Below are 27238 nucleotides of genomic sequence, written 5' to 3'. Positions count from 1 at the left end.
AGGAACTCTGTGTCCATTGGAAGAGGAATTTCTTACCCTGCCAATCTGTCTGAAAAGACAGAATAAGGGAATTATTAGTATTACCATTATGGAGGGAAAATGAAAGAAGAAGAGATTAAGAATGAGAATTTCAAACTAGAAAGAAGACCACAGGAACAGCAGGTCTGGAAGGGACCGGCTGAGCCACTTGGTTATTTCACTTGCTAGCACCTACCTATGGTCATGTTCACTCATCACACGGTTTTGGCCCTGCTCTGTTTTCTGCAGCCAAGCAGGACTTTTCTCTCATGGCTGCTGAATCTCTGTCTCCTAGTTTGCTCACAAAAGCCCTCAGTTGTAAATTCCAAACATGCCAACTGGACGGGTTTCAAAAATAAATCCCTGCAAATGTCAAGTATTCACTACTGCTACAACTGCAAGCTACACTTCAGCAGAAAAATATACCTTAACAGCCAGGGCTGTAGGCATTTCTCCTGCTGTAATACTTGCCATCCAGATGGCACCAGACAGGATAGTAGCCATCAGGCTAATGAGAACTGCTTATCTGGGCACAATAAAGCAGCTCTGTGAAGTGGCAGCAGCAGGAACCCTGTTCTGTCCAGGCAGCGCTGGAGGAGCTGAACTTGCACATTTTGGGTTGTTTGGCCACTGTGTCTGGTGTGAAACACACTTGTGTTCAATGTCTGTCACAACTGTCAAAGCAGAACACCCAAAACCTAATTTTTTCTATCCAGTACTCCTTAGCTTACAACCTTTTGTTTGTGATTTAACAGCTTTTGAAGCCAGAGAATTTACACTTCTGGTCCTATTTAATTAAACTGCTATCCATCTGCATTCATTTTTAAAGTCTTTTCTTCTCTATCTATTGTTGAAATAAAATCACAGCTATCATGGAAGGCTCTTTATTTTCTTAGGATCTTCCCCTTAGGAGGCACTGTCATTCAGTATTATTGTAAAAAGAATATTTAATTATTCCAAAGATTATATCATACAAATCTCTGATCTACATTTCACTATATTGCAGTTCTTGGTTAAATAAACATTCCTTATGCTACTAAATTTTTTCTACTCTGGATAAAACAATTGTAAAGTGCAATTTCAAAAAGTTTCAGTATTTACGTACCCCTTTTGCATCAATTACACCGGGTTTCGCATTGAATTTCACTGTCTTCAAACGTGCACGCTCCTTTCTTTCAACTCTGGGGGAAAGAAAACACAAATGAAGAAACACACGTTGATTATAGCAGCATTTTGTATGAGATATTTGATACCTGCTCTCCCAAGACCATCAGCAGCTTACTATACCTAAAGTAAACATTTAAAGCGGATTTCATACATTGAAACGGAGAGGTCACTTCCTCAGCCAGGCAGCAGTTTTTTGGCAAATGCAGGACTGGGTTTGAGGAGTCTTGGATGCCCTGCACCAGCAGAACAGCACTGCCTCTCCACAGACATGGGAGTCTGCGAAAAGCATGCTGGGGACAGATTTACTCTCTGATTTAAGCTGTTCAAAAATCAGGCAACATTTAGAGTTCTATGCTCAGAGGAATGAAACAAGGACATGTCCTTACTCACCTTGATTAATACAGACATTACTGTAAAAGTGATATTACCTACCTTTGCAAAATCATCTACAGAATCTATCATTGGCTGGCTCAAGTAAAAATTCTGATTATCTACATGAAAGTGAAACACTAACCCTATTTATTAAGACTGAGGATTGCTCTAGGAAATCTCTATCGAATCCCACAAAGCTAGCTTATAAGAGACATTAAAATACGTGCCTGCAAATCTCTTGCTTCTAAGCCTGGGTAGTAGGAATTCATAATTTCTGACAATTATTTTCCAAAATACAAACTGTAGCGTTTTGATAGAATGATAATTAACACAACATGTTTGCTTCTGTCTGAGTAGGCTTATATATGCTCTCCTGAAACACAGTGAATGCTGGTTACTATAGCTACAGTTTAAATTTAGATTAAATGCATTTCTCTCTAAGTGTGGAATATTCACATGGAAACAGCTAAGTGCATCTTTCAAACTAAATCTATGTTATTAAAAACACATGAACAGTCTCAAACTTGAACTAGCAGATGAAGTCCCTTGGTAGTACCGGTAAGAAATGAAGACTCGAGGCTGTGTAATTGCCTAAATAGGATTGAGGCTGTGCAATTGCCTAAATAGGATGGATGCCTTCTACAGAAATAATTAGCACAAATGAACACAATATTCTACTTATTAATCTATCTTAACATTTAAACTCATTCCAGCCCTGCCTAACTTCCTAAAACATCTGCTTTTAACTTAATTTCTTGTTCACTGCATAAAGAAATTTGGAAATTAATCCTGAAGAGTGAATCTTATTTATGGAGTTTGTCATAATTGCTTTAACAGTCATGGAAGGCATCGCTGCTTTCTAGAGGCGTAGCAGACAGATGAGAAGCTGCAGAAACATTCTGCATTGCTCTGAGAAGTATTTAAGTAATGCCATTAAGAGCCATTAGTCCTTCAGGCAAACATAACAGCAATGTTCATACATGCTCGTCATGCCTACTGAATGTTCCAAACATTTCATCAGCTGGCACTGTATTAAGGGTAGCACACAATGTTGGCTCCCATTAAAATTTGCATGACACCTTCCACAATAAAACTGTTCTCAATTACTTATAATTTAGCTGAATGTAAAATTACAAGCTGAAATTTTCTGTTTCTCAGGCTGACTACATTACTGTTGCTGCCTGTGCTGCCTGAACTGTCAGTAAAATGGATCAGCTGTTAGAGAAAAGGCAAGGACAGAATAAATGGGTTTGCCCAATTTATAATATCATCTTGAAGTTCTTCAGCTGAGGTGCTTCTATTGCCTTTATGTCTTTGGTCTGGAATTTGCTTTGTGGCAGTGGGTTGCTTTGGTGTTAGGAATATACCTCTCTTTTTCCTGAAGGAATGAGCCTAAATTTCTGAAAAGCTTTAGTTTTACATGCTCTGGAGAACTCTTGGAATTTAGCTTTGGTTCTCCAAAGATTTAGTCTTTGTTGAAATGGTCAGGGTGCAGGACTTCAGTGAACTAAGATGTTCTTATCTGAGCTACAGGGACATTTTTGCCATAGACAGAGCTAAAAAGGGAACTAAACTGGTGAGGATAAAAAGTTTTGAATATCTCTTCTTTTAGATTTGTTGATCTCGCTCTTAGAAAAGGCACTACTTAAAGGAACACTAATTCAAACACTTTTACCACTTTTTTGCAGGTTTGTGATTATTTTATTTATGGAAAAATAAATGTGACTGGCGTTTTTTTCCCCAAGAAGAAAGGAGTTTAGGTCCAAAGGGTTATTTGCAGCAGCTGACACTGTGAATGCCTAAACAACATAAGAGGTAAATTCCTTACAGTGGTTTAGTTGACAGCAGCTGATCATCATTTAAACCTTTTGATCCATTAGCTGAAGAAATTGCTTTTATGAAATAAATGTTTCACTTAACATGGTAACCAGTTTCCAATTCTGCTGGACAAAGCAGGATTATGGGGAGTTGAGCAATAACATGAAGTGAAGGGGAGGACTCCTATCTCCCTGATTTGTAGGGCCCAGACTTGCAACTCTGACTTGCCTGATGTACACATTGCTGCCATGACCCTTTCTAATTATGTATTTGCCTGATAGAGCTATGCCTAAGGGATAAGAAAAGCATGGCTATGATTTCCAAAACAACTTAATGGCTCAGTCCCATTTTCAAAAGTGCCTGAGGCGTCACTGAAACTCAAAGAGGTTTCAAGAGATGTTCAAAGAAACCTACATCCAACATTCAAACATGACTGGAGCTGAAAAGCTCTGAGTCCTGTGTGGAGACAGTATCACCCTAGCACAACTTATGGGGAGTTCACCTCCATTTTCCCACCCACTCTCCATGTTCCCTCACTAGTAAATTCAAGATTTGAGTTCTTTAGGATACTGTTCTCTTCTTACTCTTCTGAGGAACTTACTAATGGGATGTAACACTCACTACACTGCAATGTCTGTCTGCTTTTGTGTTTCTGGGCACACATAGCTGTTGAAAAAGGGCTTGTGGGATTTTTCAAAATGAAACTTTCAGTTCTTCCTAAGTGCTGCAAACAAGAAAAAAATCAAGTATAACTCAACAAGACATGAACTGTGATCACACACTGCTGGACCACTGGGAATTTTGTCAGTGTCTTCCTAAAAGCACTTATCAGTCTTCACAGTGGTGAGGTAGAATATCAAGGGAGAAATGTTTTAATCTTCAATAACAGCATTCATCACTGATGTAGAACATAGATGCAAATTGCAAACTTGTTTCTACAATGAAATATAATGGCAACAGTAGCCTAATTTGCACATATTTGGCACTGAGGTGTTTTGCAGGATGAAAGTTGTTTCCAAATCCAGCATGAGTGCTGTAGTGAGGAGAGTTAGCAAATAAAAGAAAGCAATGTAAAATGGATACTTGAAAATGTCTCTTGCCTTGCTTCACCATTTCCAGGTCACCTGCACTATATTTGTTTTGCCTGCCTATCAAGTGAATGATAAGTGAAATTATGTATGCACTATTTATAAGTCAAATATGTGGTCTGAGTTCATAGCTTTTTATTTCTTCCATCCTCTGCAAGATGTGAGATCTGAGCTTACCAAGAGATTCCCATTCTCAAAATTATTTTGGAGCATTCCTGAAGTGGCATTTTTGCACCAAACATGCATTTTTCAGTAGGAGAGAATGTGTTCTGGTTCAGCTCTCCATCTGCAGTGGTTTACTTGTAGAAAGCAGCTCAGCACCTGGTCAGTATTTATGAAGAGGAGACCTAATGACATTAGGAAGTGACTTCTCATAAAATTGTAGCACAACCTTATTCTGTTTAAAAGCTAACAGCTCTTTTCCTTCAGCACAGAAGTTCCACATCATTGTAAGAGCACAGGAAGACATTTATACTTACACATACATACAAATTTCATTCCATATTAAATTTTTCCAATTAGATTAGTGAGTATAAACAGACAAATTATTTTAGACAAAGCTTAGCTGATGTTAAAAAAATTTATCGTCTAAGGATTAAAATTTAGAAAGGTAGAAACCATTAAAAATAAAAATCATTTGAGTGGATAAACATGCCCTTCTGCCAAGCTGAGCAGAACAACAAATTTAACTTGGCTTTTCACCCACAGGGACTTCTGTGCTGGGAAAACCTATTTTTTCTTGTCCTTAAATGTTTGTGAAACATTGGATTTTATGCCCTTCTCCCTCCACTTTGCTCTGAAAGGAGAGCATGGCTTCATGTACTTGTGGGGAGAATGTTGTCTATTTGAGAACACAAGTATCAGGCTGGTATTATTACAGCTGGTAATAACAGAGATACAAGTTGCATAACATTTGGCAGTCAGATGTACTTAAACTACCTGAAAGTGGGTATCTTAGAATGATGTCCAGTCTGACAGCAGTTTTGTGACTGCACATCTGAAGGACAACAGAAAGACTGGTGTAATTATTTCACTGTTTTAAGGCCAAATACTCGTTGGCTGCAGAGGGAGCAGTAGTAAAAGTGGTGAGAATTTATGCTCAGCCATTCTGGGGCAATCTGTGTGGAATCTCAGGCTGCATTCCAGACCCACAGACTCAAGTCAGACAGATATACACACAGCACAGAAAATACTGAGGCTTGACATTCATGAGGTGGGAGGTTGCTGTTGTGGAGGGCTTGCAATGTAGGAGCTGGTCCCTGTGCAGAGACTCAGCAAAGAAAAAGTGAAAAGAACCGGAGGTGTAAAATCAATGCTACAGCAAATTAAAATCTATTTACTATTGAATTAGTGCATCTGTCTAAGAATGAAATACAATCTTATATATGCATATTGGTTTCATGGATTTTTAAAATTCCCTTTAACTAATGTGAGTGTTTCCATAGGGAGGGAATCTTGGACATGGGATGCTCAGCTTGCTGCTGCTCTTTTATAGGAACCTGATTTGTTTTTTAAATGGACAATAAGAAGGGCAATGAGGCAAATAAAAATTCTCATGATCAAAAGCACAGATTATGTGGAAACTCTAATCTAAATCTATCTATATATATCTATCCAAATGTAGAAATAATCCACTGTAAATCTAATTCTGTTTTTCATTCTAGTATAAATAGCAATTTTTGATGATAAGGGAGCACTTCACACATGTAACCATAGTGCCCAGGCAATACTGCAGGCTGCCTGAGACATTGGTACAGGGCAGGTGGTTATGTCCCTTCACCTTGGAGACCCTGCCTGATATAATTGTGCTGTCACCTTAAAGGTAGCTTGGATAAATCTTTTGGGCAGATGTGGAGCCAAGAGAAATTTGGTCTGAAATGTTGATTAATTAATACCATATAATAACTATTTGGTGATGGTTAAACCACAACTGAAGTGGTTTGCAGCCTCTCATGCTGAAGTCCTGTGCTTCCCAACACCAACATGATACAATACCACACCAGCTGTATATCATTGTATTTGGTTTCTACCCAACTAGCTACACAGTCCTATGGTGGAGAACAACAGCTACAGTCAGACAATAAATACACACTGACAAATGAACAAAGTGTTGTTTTCAGTTGTAGAAATGGTTGCAATTATATTTAAGAACTGCAGGCTACTTAAAATTTAATTTTCTTTAATCTCCACAGAGGTCATTGGCTCACTGCTCTATGAGACTTGGTCCTTGCATGTATCAATGGAAAAACTTGGGGCCGCCCTCACGTCTTTGTGCTGCTTCTTTCAGTAACACCCCTCCAGCTGCAGTGCTGCCCTCCAAAACTCTCTTAAAGCCTGACTTGGCAATTTAACAATAAACAAGGCAAAAAATCCACATGTTGGCAGAAGCACTGAAATCTAATGACAAGAAAGCTTTCAAACTCTATTAAATCACTAAGAGGTAATGTATCCAAAAACCTGGAGAGACTAATGAGTGGCAGCTCCCCTATAATTCTAAATTATGATTCTTTTTGCTGGTATAGCACATAAGTAATAGAGGAGAAAAAGAGTAAGGAGTCTTGATTAATCATTCCTGATTTCTCTAATCAGCTCATGCTAAAATGTCATGGTGTGATGGGCTCTCCTGTAAAAAAATAAACGACCAAAACACATGGAAAGCAATTACAGCAATTACCGTTACACAGCATCTCAAAGAAGAAATATGTCTGTTTATATACCTATATATTTGTACACACATATAGATAGATATTTGTATATATATGTACATATATATATACACACATATATACATATACATATATATACATATATACACATATATACATACACACACACATATATATATATATACATATATATATATATATATATAAAAAATTGAAGAGGTCACTGGTTTTCAGAACTATTCCATAATGATTTCACTTATGGGAAATGCAGGAATTGTATCTTAGCTGTTGCTGGACAGAAGCCAAGGGAAGTAGAAGTAAGATAGAAGTAAAGCAGACACCTAAAAGACTCAACCTGGTACTAATAATTCCTGGATCTGTGTAGCCTGTCACTGACCCAAAGTGCAAAAGATAAAGTTATAGTACCACAGGATAGCATTCCACAAGTGGAAAAAAGGAATCTACACACAAAAGAAAACCCTTCCAAGTATAACCCCACAAAGCCCCCAAGACCCTAAAAAAAGAGAACAGAAATGAATTGGGGATTGAAAAATATAAGACAAATATAAAAATTAATTTACAACATCATGGCCAATTTAGCTTACAGGACAAGTCCAGCAAATAGCTACAGATATTCTTATTTTCCTTCCTTTCTTTCTACCACAATATTTTACTGCAAGATATAACATATATTGTATTATATACAAAGCAATGCCTATAAAATTCCATAAAAAACTTTAAGAGACATGGCATCCTGGAGTCAACAGCTTAAATGAGGATTTCCATGCTGTAACTGCCTATATTTGGTCAAATGAAGTCCAGGAGTACTCTATTTTAGATTAATCCTCTTACAGTCAATAACCCACACCTGCAGAGGAAATTGAACTCTGAATTAGCACAATCTGGTAAGGATGATTAGCTTTACTCTCTGTATCTCAGCCCTGTGTGCACTGATTGCTCATCCTCCCCTTAGGTGGTGTAAATGACCACAGAAGATGCTGGCAAGAGCACATCAGTCTCAGGCGCTGAGGAATCATCCAGAACCCACAGAAAGGAAACACTACTCACTTTTCAGTGCACTGGAAAAAAATATTGTACAACTGAAACCTTTTATGAAATAACAGCAACCTCTTCCTACTCCAGCTCAAGTGGATCATTACATTCATGCAGACAGAAAATCAGATGCCATTGATTTTTCCAGGCCACTCAACTTCACTAGTGAAGAATAAGGATGACAAGTGGCATGGTAACTGTACCTGAATCTTTTAAAATTCAAGACTCTTATTTTTAGGTTTTAACCAACCTATCTTCATATAGTCTATTTTTTTTTTCTTTTTAGTTCTGTTTTCTATCAGTGTTTTCTAAGCCACATCTTATTCCTAGGCTCTCTTATATGTCTGACCTTGACTAGAGAACCTCTATCTTTTGTCCTTGAAAACACCACTGTGTGGGTAACCCAATAAACTTTAGGCACATACCACCTTTCTACTTTGCAGGATATACAATTCCACATCTTAATTAGCTTTGTCCCTTTTTCCTCTGTAGTTTTAATATGTATGACAGCTTTTTGCACCTTTTCATAGTAGGCACCACACAGGAGTGAGCTTTGTGCAATTACCATAGCATTAAATAAACTCTTCTCTCTTCCCATGCATAGTCCAATTATGTAATTACAGCAGTATTTACTGTAGCAATGAATAGCAGGCAAGTATTCCTTTTTCAATATTTAGAGACTAAGTCTGGTTAATGGGCACATTTTCCAGCTTGAAACTTATAACCTAACCTTACAACCTAACCTTTTATTTCTGTCTATTACACAACACCAAAATGGCTCTTTGCTGAAAAACCAGGTGTGGATGCTATTCAAACATGATCATTAGAGAAATTAATGTTTTTTCAGGGCTCATGTCAACAAGGTATTTGATGGCCTTTTAGTTTACCTTTACATGATTTAGAACAATGAGTACCATTAACTCTATTAGTACCTTGGCCAATTCTCTTGAAACAGCAGCAGATGCTCAAGGGAGCACCAAGCATCCCATTTCCCCTCTATAAAAAATGGTCATGATCATTTTTACACTAGTGCTAAAGCTGAAATAGCTAGGAATAGAAAGTTTGTACTCAGTATGAAGGCATTGCTGCAAAAGTGAAATGTAATATATTTTGACGGATTTAATTTTCCTCCTACCCTTTCAGTTCTTGACCTTTTTATAGCAACTAACAGCAGAGCCAGAAAGTAATACTGGTTTGTGTGCTAGTTCTAATACTATCAAAGACTTGTGGCCAATTTTACAATAGCATTTAGGCAGAATAAACAATACAAACAATGAGGGAGATTCAGATATCTGTTCTTTCTCCGACAGTCACCACAAATCCCTCACAGACACAAAAGATTCAGATTTAGCTTGGACATGAGATGAAAGTGCCTTCATTTACATGACATGAAAAATTTACTGTGATATTGATTATCCATCAGTTTCCAGGCAGGCAGAGATTAAATTAACAGATTTTGAAGCCAAAGATGGCCATTATATAATTTAGCACCATATTTTACATCACACAGGCTGAGAAGTTTAATTCTATTACCCTCTCAAAAGAAAGACATACAGTCTTGATTTGAAAATGTCAAGTCATTCATTACATCCTTCAGCAGTTTTATGCAATGGCTAATCACCCTGACATTAAAACATGTGCTCCACTTCAAATTCAGAACAAATTCCCAGACTCAGGTTCTGGTTACTCTTTTTTTTTTGGTTTTTTTTTTTTTTTCTTCTGAAGCTCTTTAGTAGATGGTGATCTGTCCTTCTTTTCCCCTTTCTTTATAAAGTTACTAGTAATTGAGTAACTAGTAATTCTGAGTTTCTTTCCACTACAGTTCCAAACAGGCAGAATTCTTTAAATCTCACAGCAAAAACTGTGTCTTCCAACTCTTGAAATACCTGTGGGATTTTCCTTTACTGCCCCCAGTTTTTCAGTAGATTGATGCACTCCATATTTGCAAAAAAAAAAAAAAATTTTTAAGGTAATGGCCAAGGAGGTAAGAAGGAGGAGGCAGCACTCACCTCCTCTTGCTGGGTATAACTCCCATCTCCTCACTGTCCCCCTCCAGTGTGACCCTTCTCGCCTGCCACCATTCATCATCTGAGGCGTTGATGACGTGAAGGATGTCTCCATACTTGAAACTCAGTCCTTGGCTTGGGAGGCCACTGTCTTTGCTCTTGTCATAGTCAAACATAGCTCTGCGAAAGGAAATAAAGATATGAAGGCAGGTGATTATATCAGTCTGGGTACGTGAACTTCTGAACAATTAATCATATTTTATGTCACAGGTAACCTTTTCCAAGGGGAAAGGTCCTACTCAGAGGAAAACTCTTTCCACTGTGAAGTTAAGTCTTTACAGAAGCCTTTTCTTTTTTCTTTTTTTTTTTTTTTTTTCCTATAAGAGAAAGTGAATAGTAAAATCTGATACCAATTTCAGCCTATGCCTTCCAGTCCAATGCCTGGCACCTACACCACGGTATCCCTCTTTCTGACAGTAAGACCCTGCACATGAATCCCAGCAATTGCTTTTAGCTGGGTAACTCCAATGAGTGGAGTTAAAAAATCCAGATCTTGATTTCTTACAGGAAAAAAAATACTTGGGAAATTTTTTCACATGTAAAATATTGTTTAAAGATCATGCCTGTCAAGAACTGATGTTTATTTCCTATAGGGAAAATAATATGATCATAATCCTGGCTGCAGAAATGTTACAACAGTTAAATCCCAAGAAGTGTCTAATAATCCCTACTCTTTCACTGTCAGAAAGAAAGCTGTGGCAATGTTTTCACTGGTAAACTCTTTTGTGAGAAGGATTTAATGTAATTAATTGCTGTGCATTCTAGTGTAATTGCAAAGAATGATTGTAGCAGTTTTATGGATAGATATAAACCACTCAAAGCTACTTCTCATAATGTGGAGAACTTTAAAATAAGTTCTCAAAATTGTGACTATGCAGCCAAAATAATTTAAAGCTCTCATATGCACCAACTATGCATGGCAAGTCTGGTTCAGGAAGAAGAAAAATGCTACTTGAAATGTCTTCTTTTAAAGAGTTTAAAGTCTTGAACTAACATCTTCAGAAATGGCCAGACAATTCCCTTCTCTGAGGATGAAGACTGCTGAATTTTACATAATCCATAAGCTTACTTATACTTGTTCCTTTTTTGGTAAATGTTCTTGAAATGTAAGTACCCTTTGGAAAAATTTAATTGCTTAGCAGTGGAAAATTTATTTTAAAAACCTGACTATATCTTATTAAATATTTACATTCATAAAGGACTCTTACTGGTACTAGGTCATCTGCTGCTTCTCAAGTACAGCTTCCTGTGAAGACATCTGATGAAGAAGCTCATAAATCCAGAAGCAGTTAAGTGTCATCAGAAACCTCTTCTTAACCAACTGATGACACCAGATCCCTGGAAGATGGCAGTGCATATAGAAACAGGCACACAACACATCATCCTGTGGGCATTGCCCTTGGCAGCAGGCAAGGATCAGAGTTTTACCATCGTATTGAACAGTCTTAAAATTCACTGATTAATTGTGCACCTTGCCATGGAAGCTCAAAACCCCTAACCAGACAGTTGGCCATGCTGGATACTGGGCAGACATCATACAATCCCGATTCCAGGCATAATTAAGTCACTCAAAACAAGGGATAATATCTTCTGTTACAGAAAATAAGCAAGCATCCCTGATGCAAAACATTCCCTGATGCTAAACTGGAAATGCCCATATTCTGCAAGTTTTAAGATGAAGGTTGTCTTTCAAAAGTTAAGAAGTAGAAAGTATGACAATATTCTTTGTCCTTGAACAGACATTTGCACCTCAGAGCCCACATATTGACTTAAAATGAGTCTGTCATCGTGCTGGCTGATGTTAGTGATGAATGCAGATGGCAATGTTTGCCACTGACTTGCTTTGATTGGAGTAATCATGTGCATTGCTAATTAAAATGAGATTACAGATCTCAGACAAGAGACGACTTTTTGAGCACACTTTTCATTGAATGAAAGATTTTGTGGCTGATGATGTACAGATGTTGATTACTCCATTAGCAAATGAAAATGACATGAAAGCTGACTTCAGTGATCTTTCCTAAACATTTCAAATTAAGAGCCACGTCTTGGTAACAGCTGTATTTGAGTTTACACTTTTGATAACATTTCTGGCTCTGTAAAACATGCTTTTGCTGGTTGGCTGTTGGCCCAGCTATAAAGTACGTGGAGGTCTTCACTCCAGGCATTGTTGACTACTTTGGGCTATAGAGACACCTGGGCACACTCATCCCCACCACCCCAGGGTGCGAGGGCAGTTTGGATTGCAAAATCTAATCCCTTTAAGAGACTGACATGTCATTTCTAATTTTCTACCTGATGAACACCACACAGTTCTGTTTGTGCTTGGTTTTGAAGATGTATATAAAAATAACACCCCTGCATCTGTTGAGTATCAACTGAAGTGACACAAAATGAATGCAGCCAGACCTCTTGTTTGGTAAAGGAACTGAGCAGAACAGGCAGAAAAAGAAGCCATTTTTTCTTTGCCCTTTCATGGTTTTAGACAATGACATCCAAGTCTTACAGGATACCATCTGCAAGCACTGAAACTTTCATCAGAATCAAGGTGAGCTCTCAGCAAGGTCTAGTTGTTTTGTGCAAGCTTCTTCACCAGGATAACACACTAAGGGGTATGTTAGACACCTTAGATAGGTTCTGCCATGCCAGGGAGAATATCAGAAGAAAAGTTAAAAAATAGTAGCACCTTTGCTGAATATTATGAGTTGAGAGGAGCAACACAGTCCAACACGAAACCCACCCTTGCACAGAGCACCTAACAGCCCTCTCTGAAAGATGAGCACCATCATTTCAGCTAGAGAAGGATCAGCATGATCAGGATCAGACAAGTCCTCTTCCAAAATTAGATGTTTAATAGAAAAAGGGTTATTCAAACCATCAAGAGGGTCTAAACCAAGAAGACATGTCACAGTGCCCCTCTCCCTCTGTGATGAATTAGAGGTATCTCCCCAAAACACAAGCACAATATTGCAGATACTGGAGGGGCTGCACAGCAGAGCTAGTGAGCTTTCTGAACTCGCTAATATGACCATATACTTTCATCTGGCTGAGGCTGCTTATTCATGGGTTGCTTGGGCAGTTCTTCACAGCACTGAGCTGTAAATATTTTTTAGTATCTTTTACTGCAGTATTAAAGAATAATAATCTCAATAACCTTACAACATTTTAATGACATTTGTCTAACAGCTAACAACAGCTGCTTTTTTTTCTTCACAACTGATAAAAGTGCATCTTAAATCACTGTTCTTTCATGTGTTTTATATGCTCACTTAGCTGCTTGCATCCACTGTTAAGCCTTTCTTTTTGCATCTTATAGGACAAAACAAAGAGCTTTCTCTGTGTCAGTAAGTTTTTTTTTTTCCAAGTCAACTGACTCAGTCTACTTTTGAATTGGGATAGTCAATATTTTACAACAAAGGAAATCGGTTTGAATTATTTAACTTCCACTTTAGAGCTGTCACCCATGTTGTGATCACACCAGCATCAGAAAACTCCTGTTCAGAATCTTCTAGACAGTGAATTTCACAAACAGAATCCTGGGTTACACAGGATAGAGAATGCATTTTGAAGTTACAAATACACTAAACCCAGTGACTACTATGAGATGTGGATAAAATACTGGAATAGGGAAAAGAGCTTGCTACTAACCAGTTTAACAGATGTGGTGAAATCCTGATTTGGTCAGCTTAATTCCCTTATTAGAAAACCAGCAACAGGAATTGGTGTGATTATCAAAAGCATAAGGTATATGCACCAAAGTTCCATTAACACTTAAGCTATTTTTTTCTCAGTTCTCAGTTCTTGCCTTAGTTTAAAGAAAACTGTTTAATATCTTGAAAGTGAAAAGTGTCATTCAAATGCCAAGTACTGCCATGAAAGGCTTGCTGAAAGCCTCATGCTTATAGAAAATACAGAAAGTCCTGAGAAGTGAAGCAGGAGGTGCAAACATTTAGAAGAAGCTGGCTATCACAAATATTTAAGAATATGTGAGGCTTGCTTCCCTGACATTATTCCAGACTTCAGAAGTGATCATTACATGAGACTAATCCCAGCAGCAATTTGGACAGAACCTAACAGGTTTTATTTTTGTGCTTGGGTGCTTCTTAATCATTTTTAGATAGCCACATCTGCATAAAACATGAGACAAGCATTTCACATCAGTATTCAAATTCATTGCTCAAAAATTGTTTGAAATTAAAATACTGACTTCACCAAGCTGTAATATACTGCCTAACAAGCAGTGAGGTGTCTACATGGCATGAAGGCCACCAAAACTAGGGTATCTTTTTTCTTCCACTTATTTTGATTATATCTTTGCTATTTGAGACATTTTCAAAAGCTAAGCTGCCTTGTGCAGTAAATTTCTATTCCTAATGACACCTATTCTCGCAGCTAGAGGAATAAATGTTTGACAAAGAAAATATATTAGCTGTAACAAAACAGAAAATCAATTCCCAGTGCAATCCCATATATTACACCCTATTAACATTCGTGATGCTATATTGTTACCAGCATTTGCAACACGAAAAAACAGGGTACAGAAAGACTAAGTGATCTTGCTAAACTCTTAGCAGAAAAGGGAATTTAACAGAGAACCCTCTTAGCTTCCTCAGCTAATGCTGTAAACACTACTGTTAGTAGTCTTCATAATCTTCCTGACAAAGCAAGGGATATACCTGCATTTAGAACACAGGAATATATTTTACTGAATGCTTCTATATGTTCAATGCAAAACCCCAAAATCTTCCACTCCTGTATCAATGGCCAGTAATTTCATACAGTTCAGGTGCTGCGTGTCAGCTTTATTTGCATCACTGAAATTACTTTCTTCTTCTGGCACAGATGGGAGTTTGCACATAAATTTACAGACTGCTCTTTGCTATTCACTTGATTATGAAACGACAACAACATTTAGCAGGAGAGATTTTCAGCTACTGTAAATAGTCCTAACTCTCCTGCGATCTGCCAGCATATCTGCTTACGCACCACTAAAAAATATTTGTCTCTTATCTGAAAATTTCTTGAACAGGGATTCTCAGACATCAGATTTTATAGCATCATCCTAAGGGAGATATATGTTATTCTCCTCATTCACCACATCTATCCTACCCCCTGCCCTATTCTTTCTTTACAGATGGGGAAATCCAGTGCAGAGAGGTTTAATCGTTTGCCTGGTTTTAGACAGTAACTCAGCGTCATAGTCAGAATCAGACCCCAAGCTTCATAGCTGTCTTTTCTGCACTCAGTAATAAATGCATTTCCACCCACTTGCAGGCTCAGCTTGAAGAAAAAATTAGAAGAAGATGAAAGAAACGCTAATATAATTCATTGCTATAGCTACAACAGAGAGCGCAGCGGCTCTCTGATCGAAGCAGCCATTGCAAGGCAATTAAGATGCTATTAAAAGGGTTAAATTTTCATGTGCTGGCAAGCCAATGAAGGCTTTCAACTTCTTCTCCCAGCTTTGTTTCCATCTGGAGAAGCTGAACTGGTAAATCCTATGTGTAGAGCATACAAAATGTTTCTCCTTGGGAGGTTTGGGAAACTCTGAGGTGCTGCTTGCTGAGACTGGAGGCTGCTGCAATAGCCCCCATGCACAAGATGATGCTGTTGTACATGATCATCTCTGCTGGGAGAGTTGGGAAGAACACCTTTTATTAGGAGTAAACTACAACAATGTAGTTTTAACAAAATATGTCTGAATGTTTGACCTGTCATTCATAGATACTACGATTCCTGCTTTTTCCTTTTCTTTGCATTATTTTTCTTTTACTTCTTTTACTTTCATTACCCTCCCCCTGCCTTTATTTTGTTTTTTTGCTTTCTTCTTGTTTTTTTTCCTATCTTGATGATGTTGTGACTCTTCATGAAACCCATCCCCTCAACCTTGTCAGGCTGAGAGGGACAGTATTGGCTGTTTGTGTTACCAAAATCAGTCATGACAGGGCAGCAATGCAACACGGTTGCCAGGTTCCCTTTGGAAGTCAGCACTGATCAGGGCCAATTACCAGCAACAGATAGGATTCACCTAAGGTGGACAGGAGTGCTGTGTCCAGCTGTGGGCCCCCCAGCAGAAGGATGTAGACCTGCTGGAGCGAGTCCAGAGCTACAACAGAGAGCACTGCGGCTCTCTGATGAAGATAATCAGAGATCTGGGGCACCTCTGCTATGAACACAGGCTGAGAGAATTGTGGTTGTTCAGCCTGGAGAAGAGAAGGCTCCATGGAGACTATTATGATCTTCCACCACCTTAGAGACTACAAGTAAGCTGGAGAGGGACTTTTTACAAGGGCATGTAGTAACAGGATAAGGAGAAATGGCTCTAAATTAGTAAGAGAGTAGGTTTAGGCACTGAGCCATGGGGCAGGTTCCCAGTCAATGTGCAGTTCAGGGTGTTAGTGTAGCTGCTCCTAAGGCACCTCCACTGCAGCAAATCCCATTGCACATTTGCATGCAAGCCTTTTCCATTTGCTGTCATATTACTTCTTTACTTCATTCAGCAATTTTTCCATTTAGTCCAAGTAATTCTTTATTCTTTTTCTCCTAGTGGGAATTTGGCAGAGAGTTATGTCATCGATCTCAAGGAAAAAGAGGATTGGAGACAGCAGCAATTAGTTCCAGAAAAATTTTACAAAAAAGAGGGCTATATTTTCTTTATGATGTTTATCAGGGAAGAGGACTGCCATTTGTCCTTGGGGAATATTCTGCTCATTTTGGAGGTACAAGCATGATGCTTAATGTCAGCTCTTAGGAGCCAGTCTCTATGTTGCCGATGGGTTTTTTTTAGTTTTTAGCAAGTGCTCATATTTTATGCAGGAAATGGGTTCTACAAAATTTGTACAGAAAAATATAAGCCAACATTTTCAGAAGTATCAAACCAACATTTGCACTTTCATGGTCTTGCTACGCAACAGCATACAATGTACTATGTTAGAGGCAAAATATCTCACTGTGAGCAAGGACTGATACTTCAGTCTTTCAGTAGTAGACATGGACAGATATAATATTACTCCCAGGTTTGCCTGGTTTTTACCCCTCCCAGCAGGAACTGTAAGGTGGCTTGAGAAAGTGAAATTCCTTCATGCTTTGTCTTGTGCTGGCACAAGGGGAATTCCTTTCAAGGAACACACTTTTTGTTTCTTTGGCATTTTACAGGGCATAAAAGACCCAAAGAGAATCCCTCTTCTGATTGCAAACATCTGAAACCAAGGTGTGAGCATATGCTCACCTTACCGTAATTTACTGACTAGGAAAATCTGGCAGCCAGTTTCATCTGTGGTAAACAGAAGCTTTTAAATACATCAGCATTGGACTCAATGTAGTCCAGATCCTCAGCTTTCAGGTTTGCTTTAAAACAGGGAGATCACCTTGGTGATCTCAAGATTAAATTTAGCCTTAGGCATTTTTATAAACTCCAGAGGACATGTGTAGCTGATTCTGGAAGGCTTCTTCGGCACCCCTGAGTCTGTGGCTGAAATTTCACAATAAACCCCCAAACTTGTGCATGAGATGCAGATTTCACAGCAAACTCAAAAATTATGTCAGGTTTGTACTTAGCTGTTTCTTCTAAAGAAATGAGATTATTTTTGACTGACCTTGACTTCATCTGTGCATTATGCACGAAAATGATATGAAATCTGTCTTATTCTTGGGTTTGATTTTTTTCCTCCCCATACAGACAAATTGAAGCTGCTGCTTGACTGCATCTCTGGTTTCTCTCTGAGGCATCAAGTGCAGTTTCTCAAAAGAGATTTTTGTGTTGTGACATTTAAGATTATCCATATCCAGAAAGGAAATGTGACTGGATGTCAAATCAGGGATACTTTAAACTACTGGGTAATTCACCTGAAATTGCATGGATTGACACAGGAGCCAAAAAGTCATTCTCTCTCATAGTAACTTATTTGCTGTCTGAGAATATTAATTTAGGGATTTTTTTCCACAGGGAAAAATAAAATAAAATAAAATAAAATAAAATAAAATAAAATAAAATAAAATAAAATAAAATATAAAATAAAATATAAAATAAAATCAGGTATTTCTTTCAAAGACAATGAAACTGAAAGAGAAAATTATGACTCTGTTAGCACAGCCTGTATCTAAATACCTCCCTGCACCCAAATGTGTCTTCTGATCCACTAGAGAATACACTGCAAAAAAGCACTGGATTTAGATATTTTTTAGTAATTGGTCTGCCATAGTTCTAACTGTTGCAAGAGAACTCGAGGATCTGCTTTGGGTAGTTGGGGTTTTTCAGGTAGTTTTCTCAGATACCCTGTAGCTTGCAATTGCTTTCTCTTAGACCTAATCACGACCTGAGTCTTGAATTCAAAATTCCATTGTGGCCAGGCTGCCCACAGAATTCATTGTGCTTCCACTGGTTTATAATCAAAAGGAAATTTTCAGTGCACAAAAAGAAACCCCTCTGGTGACATAATTATTACTACCAGCCAAATATATGATGGTTTTTTTGGACAAGGATATTAGAAATCTGCAGAACATAAGTAAGACGAAGACTTCCTATGAAAAAATGATCCACATTTATGATTTGTATGATTTGAACATAATGGTGACAGCAAGACTTGTAAGAGATGGACTAAGCACAATGCTTCTACTACTAAAAAACATCCCACCAGCCAAAATTCAGAAAATCTTGTCAGAAAAATAGATACTTTTTTTCTTTTCTCATGAGAAATCAACATTGCAGCCTTGTCAATCTGAATATTCTGACATACTTCTGTTGTAAGAGGTGAGGAACTCTACAGACTTCCCCATCATGGAGGTGATTGTAACACAATGAATCATATCATAATAATTTGTTAATATCACAATAAATCTGTTTATACACTCCAGCCTTTAGAAACTGCCATTGGAAAAAAAAAGATTGTTCTCTAGATGTGAAAAAGTGTAGACAAGCAAAACTCAGAGAAAGTATTAATGAGATAGAACACTGGCTGCTCTGAGAAGAAATTATGAAAAGTCAAGATATTTGTTTGCAACAGTTCTTTCTCAGTAATGGTTTCTACTTGGCCTTGAATGCTGTCCTTTGACAGTGAAAGAGTCACAATTTGGATTTTCATTGTTATTGTGTTGACTGAGTAGGTTCTGCTGAGATAATGAGAAGCCCCATGTAGGAGCTATACTGTAGAAAACCACTGAAAATTATTATAGAAATTAATTATCCTGCCTAATGTGGAGAAATGTACTAAATCCATAAACTCTGCTGAATGCAACTGTTTTAGAAATCATAAAAACCTTTTGAGTCTAGGTCAAATCTTGAGGAACTCATTAAGAGTTTACTCAATCAGCAGGAGGAGCTTGCTTATAGAATGAGTCCGTTCTTTGGGTTTTAGCATAGACTTAAATTGGAAGCAATGCAATTAATTTCTGGGTTTGATTTTCTCTCTTTTAAAGGATGACTTTTGAAGAAGAGTAATTTTGCAAAAATCTAAAATCTAAAATTGAAATCTAAAGACGAGTTTTTATGGTACAAAGGTCAGGTGTCTCTATATAACCTCTACTTCATGAGGCCAAACATGAAATCTCTAAAGATGTCAGATTTTTAAGGTGGATCTCTAGAAAAATCAATGCCACAGGCCTGAGCTGAACTCAACTGAAATTGTCTAAACTGTAATGGAAATAACAGAGAAAGTTTGCCTGGAAGAGCAGCAGCTATGAGATGTTCTATTTGGTCAGCCAGTTCTGTGGATTCCTTGAACTCCTATCTGTCAACACTTACTTACCACAAAGAGATTTATCCCGTGAAGTTTTATTCTGTGATTGGGTAGAATGTTTTCTAGTAGGTGATATTTTCTATAAACCTCCATCTTCTTGAGTTAAATGAATAATACAACACCAGTTTTCACTAGTGTCTGCTCTTAACAGAAAAAAAAAAAGCTTGAAAATAAGATGCCAGAATACTCAAAAGCAGAAACAATCAAAAATTAAAAATTAAAATAATGGTCTTTGGTGTCACCTCATCAGTGTCAAAACAATGTGACTGTTTCTTCTTAATGATTAGATTTGTTGGTCTCACTATGTGTCTGGTTGTCAATTTTCTTTATAAATTTTCTTTGAATATAAAAGTGCTGATCGACCATTATTACCCAAAACATTTAACAGCAGCAATATCTATTTTAATATTTCTGAAACAAAGCTGCAAGAGGATGATGCTAAAATTCTTATCTTCTCTCCGTGAAACAAAAAATTAGGTTTGTTTTCCCACAACTCCCTGTACACTGCACTGAGCTCCTTGCAATTCCTCATTCACTCCATTGCATTACCCACACCCTCTTCCCTGGGAGTTCTGGCTCATGTGTGCTCAAAAGCAGGATTAAGGGTAACATCACAAGTTCCTGCATCCCATTTTTGAAGGTAAAATAAGCACATCTGAGACAGGGTTTTGTAGACTTTCAATGAAGATTAGACTTTGATTTGCTAAGTCACTTTGAAAACATTACCCTAAGCAGCTTTAAGATTGACAGAATTTGCCTAAAGCTGCTCTGAGGCTGACAAGATGAAGGTCTGGTGCAGTAACAGAAGTGCTTTGATGGCTTGCTCCTGGATGCTGCTAGCAGCTAGGAGAAACCAGGAACTAGGATAAGTTTCTGCTGCCATGAATGAAGCTCAGAATTTTGATGGTGTTGTCTATAATGATACTTCTCATTCTGTATGTAATTCCTGACTTAAGCAACCAAACTGGCTCTCTGTCCTGCAGGAAAAAAAAAGAACCATGAACCCTTATTTCCACTCTGCAATTAACTTTACATGGGAAATATTCATAAAAAGCTATGTTTAAAAGCTTAAGTTTAGGCAAAGTGAAACTTGCCATCTTTTGAGTCAGGCTCCTAACCACATTTTGTTTAGCATTTGAGTAATCTGACAAATTTCAAACAGATTACATGTACTTAGACCTAAGTGTACCATGACACATTCTATGTACTAGAAAATAATTCATAGGTGCAGTTGCTTTTCTAATATTCCTCCTAGATAAATAATTTCTATTAATTTATTTTAAGGAAATTAACTGCACATTTCAGGATGTAAAACTCATTTTGGAACATCATAAACCACAAGCATTTCCTAAGCCTGACTCAAATGATTGTGTCAAGCCAGTTAATGTTAGATATGTGCATACAGGAAACACAAGACTGAGGCAAAAGTGGTAAAAAATCCCAGTTTATGTCTCTGGCAGCTATAAATGAACTGTAACTCCTTCACTGGTTTATAGGTTATGCTGGCATCTTTCCTCTCTATTTTAAAGACATTGAGTGGTGCCCCCTACAAAAATGTTTTGTAGCTGGGTAAGTTGTAGAAGAGATCAATTTACAAGCATGTCTTTGTGTGCCATGTTCACCTTGAGCTGATCCAAACATTTCCTCATATAATTTTGCTTGCTGGCCCTGCTGAGGTATTTGATGAGGCTTCCTTCAGAGCTGGTCAATGTCAGTGTTTAAGAAACATTTGTACAATGCCCTCAACAACACACTTTCATTTGTGTTCAGCCCTGAACTGGTCAGGCTTTTGGACTAGATGATCCTTGTATGTCCTTTCCAATTAAAATATTCTTTTCCCTTCATTCCATTCCACTTCAGTGGAAGAAAAACCTCCAAAAGAACAACAAACCTTGTCCTTAACAAGGAAGATGCATGAGGTCAAGTCTTGTTTCCATTGTAGGAGGCAGGAGCAAATCCCACGCTCCCAAGAGAGAAAACACGGCAAGAACTTTTCTAAAAAAACAGTCTATGATAAAACAAACCATGTAGGAATAAGGGACTGCATTGGACCACATTCACATTTGCATTATTTGGGGATTAGTTCCTCACCCGTGGAGCTACTCTGAACATCTGGGAGAGGACAGAATCTCACCAGGGGATGGTGAGCCTTGGTGCAGGCAGCACAAAGGTTCTGAAATTTTGTGAGATACTAGAAACTCACCCGGATAAGGTCCTGAGCAAATTGAAGTAATTTTGAAGCTGACCATGTTTTGAGAGGGTGGTTGGCCTTGCAACATCAGAATGATCTCCTTCAAACTAAATTACTTACAATCATATCTACAGAAGGACCAAAGTATAAAATACATTCAGACATAGGAGTTTAAACCATACTCATCACTTTTGGGAATATCAAGAATTTTTAATATATATTCTGCATAAAATGATACTTTGGTGTCTGAGAGCATTTTCTGTAGCGGATAAAAATACTTCACTTTGCTTAAAAGTGCCTTGATGAAGACAACTGAGGATGGTACAGAGATGCTTAAGCTGTGTACAGTTTCAAGTGATCTTCAGAATCATGCACCAACACTGAAAAAATCTTGAATCACTTGAAGGTGGTTTGGGAACTCCAGTGTGCTGAGTGGCTGAGCCATCTTTGGGCAATGTAGGCACTTCTGGTATAGCCATAGGATTACAGTGGAGAGGGCTTTCTTTTGTTAGTATTTTGGGAATACAAATTAGGTGCAATGCAGATATTCTTAGAGAAATCTAAACTCCCTGGAGAGTAATGGAGACAGCTGAGTACCTATGGGAAAGAAACAATTCTAAGCATTTACATTAGATCAGAAAAATGGGCTGATATAGATGGTGTGAATATGTCTCTGATTTGGTGTCCAGTTTCCTAAAGGTAAAATTAGAATACACAAAGAGGGTATTGTGAAGTGCTCAGAAAATGTGGTTAAGTGGCCATATTGATGGCTGTGATGGGTAAATTGAACATAAAGAGTGAAATGTTTTTGATTTCAATAGAAACATCAATTGGAGTTACACATTTTGTCAGAAAAGCCTGAAGTATAAATTACACTGTCATTTAGCATTTACTTATACAAAACCCATGCCATTAAAATCAATTGAGTCTTACAGAATGACAGAATATGGACTGAAAATAAGGTTTTTTTTTTTTTAAACTATTATTTGATATGTCAGGGAGTTGTGGAAAAACAAACAAGCAAGAAAGTGAACAAACAAATGTCTGTGACTGAAGAGATGTTTTTCTTTCACTTGATGTGTACAAGACTGAAATATTAATCAACAAGTTTTTTTGCCTGGACCAATTATTTGAATTTTTAGTATTTTCTAGCCTCATTTACAAGCTGTAGGAACTTCCTTTTCACTTCACTTTTTCACTTCTAACACAGAAACGGCGATGCAATTTAGTGTGTGATTAATTTAGGGCCTGACCGAGGTTGCTGTCTTTGGAGAAGGTTGTGGTGAACAGCGGGGAGAGGATCAGAGACCATATGTGCCCTGTTCCCTATAAATTCCCTAAACATCTGCTGCTAACCACAGAAAGGACACTTGTCACAGGAAGGACGCTCAGCTAGATGAACCTTTCTTCTGAGCCAGGGTAGTTGCAAGAGAAAATTGATGTTACTTTTATAGAGAAGAATAGGTGCAGAAGGTGAGAAACTCAAATTTTCTGCATGACTTGCATTAATGCTGACAGGGCAAAGGATGTGGAAAATGTTCAGTGTTTAAAAAAACAAACAAAGCAGTTCAGTTAGGAAAAAACCCAACACTAGAAATAGCTGTGGGTGACAAATTATGAAAATGGGGCTTAAAGACAATTGGATCGAACTCTTCAGTTTGCTGACAGTTTTTCCTGCATGTAGGTGATGACTCTCACCCATCAGTCAGTTGGGGAGAGTGATTCACAGCACCAAGACAACCCATAGACAGCCCAGACAACCCATAGACAGCCAGACTTCCCAGGGAGCTGGGGAAACTCATAGAAGTCAGGGAGGGACAATTACTGTCAAGCTGTGGAGTTTCCATGCATGTGTCAATGTTATATCAAATAAATTGTGACCTTGTGTCCATCAAGGGCTGTGTGTGAAGATTAATTAATATTACTTCAGCAACATGAAAGCTGTTCCAGCACATAAAGTGCTGGGTTGCACTAAACAGAAATAGTGTAAATAAGAGCTTCAAACCACCTTTGAAATGAATCTGCCTTAACTCTATAAATTGACCGAAGCACTTGGTTCACAAGTGTGTATTCTTTGAATAATTTTAATACCTAAATATCCAAACATTTTCCCTATGTACAGCTCTACTGCTCACCACTCTGGCCTTACAGGATCAGCTTCCATTTCTTTGTTTAATATATCATCCAACTAGCAGTGCAAATCCTGTATTTTAAATAGTTTTCCTTCTGTCTCTGTCTCATTAACCTAGCATTTCCTGTCAAATATTAAGCTAAGGCAATAGCTGTTTCTCCAGGAAAGTCTGAAATGTTTCTTTTCCACAGCTATGATGTACCCCTACAGTTCTGTCAGTAAGCTCTGTAAAGTGAACTAAACTAGTGGAAAGACTGAATGGAGTGATTTTCTATTGCAATGAATGACTTTCATTTTTAAAAAAAAATATAAACAAGCAAGTCAGTACAAGATACAATGTGATGAAATAAAAATTAATTTTAAAACACCTTAAAATTGACTATATGGAACTTGATTTACCTTGACACTTGCCTTTTGATCTCAAAACTGTATCTTAAAATCCCTTTTTTGAACTTAAGAGCAATAGCCTCTCTTCTTTCAAAGAGTAGATATAAGCACCATCTTCTTTATCAGAAAGGCCATTGTTAAGCAAAGCCTCATTGCAGCATGCAACTACCTCTGAGGGAAAATTTTAAAAAATAATCTTCCCAGTAGCAGGACTGCTTTTGAAAATCTTTGTATCTCCCACAGCTGTAGCAACAATTTACTGCCACTAATTGCCAGTTCCATTGCAGTACTGGTCTTTAGGGAGGTGGGTTGAGATTTTTCATTTCCTTGCTTTGTTTTTAAGAGTTTGTGTCGTTCCTCCCTTTTACTCAAGGCTGAGGGATCTCCTCCCTGCTGCAGTGGGGATATCTGTGCTTCCAGCCAATCTCCAGTGTGAGCCTAAGCCCCAGGGCAGGTCCACTCCCAGCTCAGAGAGCAGCGGTCACTGGGGCAGGCCTGGCCCCGCACTGCAATGCTCTGCAGGGACACTGAGGAGAGGATGTGCCACCACAAATCCTGTCACAGCCAAGGTGCAAAGCAGGCTACAGAAATGTCCTGGCCTTACAACATCATTGTCAGTATCTTTTACCTCCTCAAATGCTTGTTGCAAGGTCATGTATGATCAGCCTGAAGGAGTGCTAGAGTAGGAGGTGGGCATGAAAAAAAGGCTGGCAGCAAGGAGTGCCTTCCAGCTCTGAATCACAGAGACCAGCAGCAGTCAGAGCATCACACACATCACTCCTTAGCTTTTTTTGACTGCTGCTGTAGGTATCCCAACTCTCAGTGTACCTGCTGCCATGAATCCAGCCCCTGGCACCAAATTAATCTCCTGCCTTCAAGCTGGTACCTTTCAGTCAGTGAGAACTCTCCTTGGGAGTTCTGTGCTCAAAGCTGGAGACATTTTTGAGGACATTTTTTCAGGAGCAAACCTGAGTGTCTCATTACTCAGCATCCTTTACCAAGTGTCAGTCACTCTGGGGCCCTCCCTCTGTCTTTACAAAACAAGGATAGATGGCATTTCCTTGCCATGAGGGAGAATCCTGAGGATAACTACAGTAAGGTTTGTGCAGCATTCAGAAACTAAATACCAATTACACAGGGCATTGGGGTGTAATAAAAGAGCTGAGGAAAGAAAAGGCCATACCAATAAAGTTAAGTGAATTATTTACAATCAACTACAGAATGTGTTTAAAGATGAACCCACAGAAGAGCCTTTCAGACCTGTCAAGTCAATGGAACCATCTGCACTTGATGTGTCAGTAGAAAAAGTTTAATAACAAATCAATAAAATGAATAAATTACCAGGATGAGATGAATGACTCAAATGTGGAAATGGAAAATACTGAAGCAGTTTTTTAAAGGGAGACAACGAATAAATGAAATATAACTTGAGAAACAGGTAGATCTACTTAACTTCCTTTGGAACATTAAACTCACCAACCATAAATATCATGTGAATTTCCAGAAAACTTACAACAGACTTCTTCACCAAAACATCATGAAATGTAAAGAAAAAGACAAACCAGTGGTCCATGAGTGAAGGATTAATAAGTGCTTAAAGGATATGAAAAAAGGGTTAATAAAGAATTTTCACAAGAGACTGAATCCTGTAAGTGATCTAAGAAAAGGTGATGAAAAATGAGGCAGTAATATTTACTAGAGACATTGAAGTATCAAGGGTAGAAAAATCAAAAATTGACTCAGAAGAATTGCAAAATAATGATAAGATGTCCAGTGACTGGATGATAAAACACTTGAAGATACACCTGGCAATGTGCACTCGCAGTCCAGAAAGCCAAGTGTGTCCTGGGCTGCATCACAAGAAGTGTGACCAGAAAGCTGAGGGAGGGGATTCTGCCCCTCTGCTCTCATGAGACCCCACCTGGAGAGCTGCATCCAGCTCTGGAGTCCCCAGCACAAGAAGAACAAAGACCTGTTGCAGTGAATGCAGAGAAGGCCATGAGGATGGTGAGAGGACTGGGGCACCCCTCCTGTGAGGAAAGGCTGTGGCAGTTGTGGCTGTCCAGCCAGGAGAAGAGAAAGCATCAGGGAGTTGTCATTGTGGCCTTTCAATACTCAGAAGGGGATTATAAAAAAGATGGGGACAGACTGTTTAGCAGGGCCTGTTGTAATAGGGCAAGGGGTAATGGTTTTAATCAGAAAGAAGGCAGGGTTAGATTGGAAGAAATTTTTTATGATGAAGGTGCTGAGGTGCTGGAACAGTACTGGTTGTGTGTGGCTGTGAGTAACCTGGTGCAGTGGAAGGTCTCCTTATCCATGTCAAGGGTGCTGGAACTAGATATCTTTAAGTTCTTTTCCAACCCAAACTGGTCCATGATTCTATGGAATTCAATGTGAATAAACACAAAGGGAAACATGGGGAGTATCAGTCCTCAGTCAATCTAAATACTGATATACACTGGGTAAGCAAATACTCCCCTGGGAAGAAGAAATAACATTTTTGATATTTTTCTAGGAAAACATGAATTAAGTTCTTGGCATTAGTGA

At 38.3% G+C, this 27238-nt stretch overlaps 1 protein-coding gene across 2 annotated transcripts in view; it reads right to left on the bottom strand.

The window, feature by feature from the left end:
- The window catches only part of DLG2 (discs large MAGUK scaffold protein 2), a 984977-nt gene that overhangs the window by 41245 nt on the left and 916494 nt on the right, over nucleotides 1-27238 (bottom strand). For both annotated transcript variants that reach the window (XM_053935819.1, XM_053935818.1), the window contains 2 exons: nucleotides 10192-10368; nucleotides 1124-1199 (listed from right to left, as the gene is read on the bottom strand). In XM_053935819.1, coding sequence (XP_053791794.1) covers nucleotides 1124-1199; nucleotides 10192-10368 — 253 coding nt within the window. The remainder of the gene's footprint in view (nucleotides 1-1123; nucleotides 1200-10191; nucleotides 10369-27238) is intronic.

Source organism: Vidua chalybeata, chromosome 2, assembly GCF_026979565.1.
Source record: "Vidua chalybeata isolate OUT-0048 chromosome 2, bVidCha1 merged haplotype, whole genome shotgun sequence".
NCBI classification, from domain to species: domain Eukaryota; kingdom Metazoa; phylum Chordata; class Aves; order Passeriformes; family Viduidae; genus Vidua; species Vidua chalybeata.
This window is presented reverse-complemented; position numbering and strand designations above follow the sequence as displayed.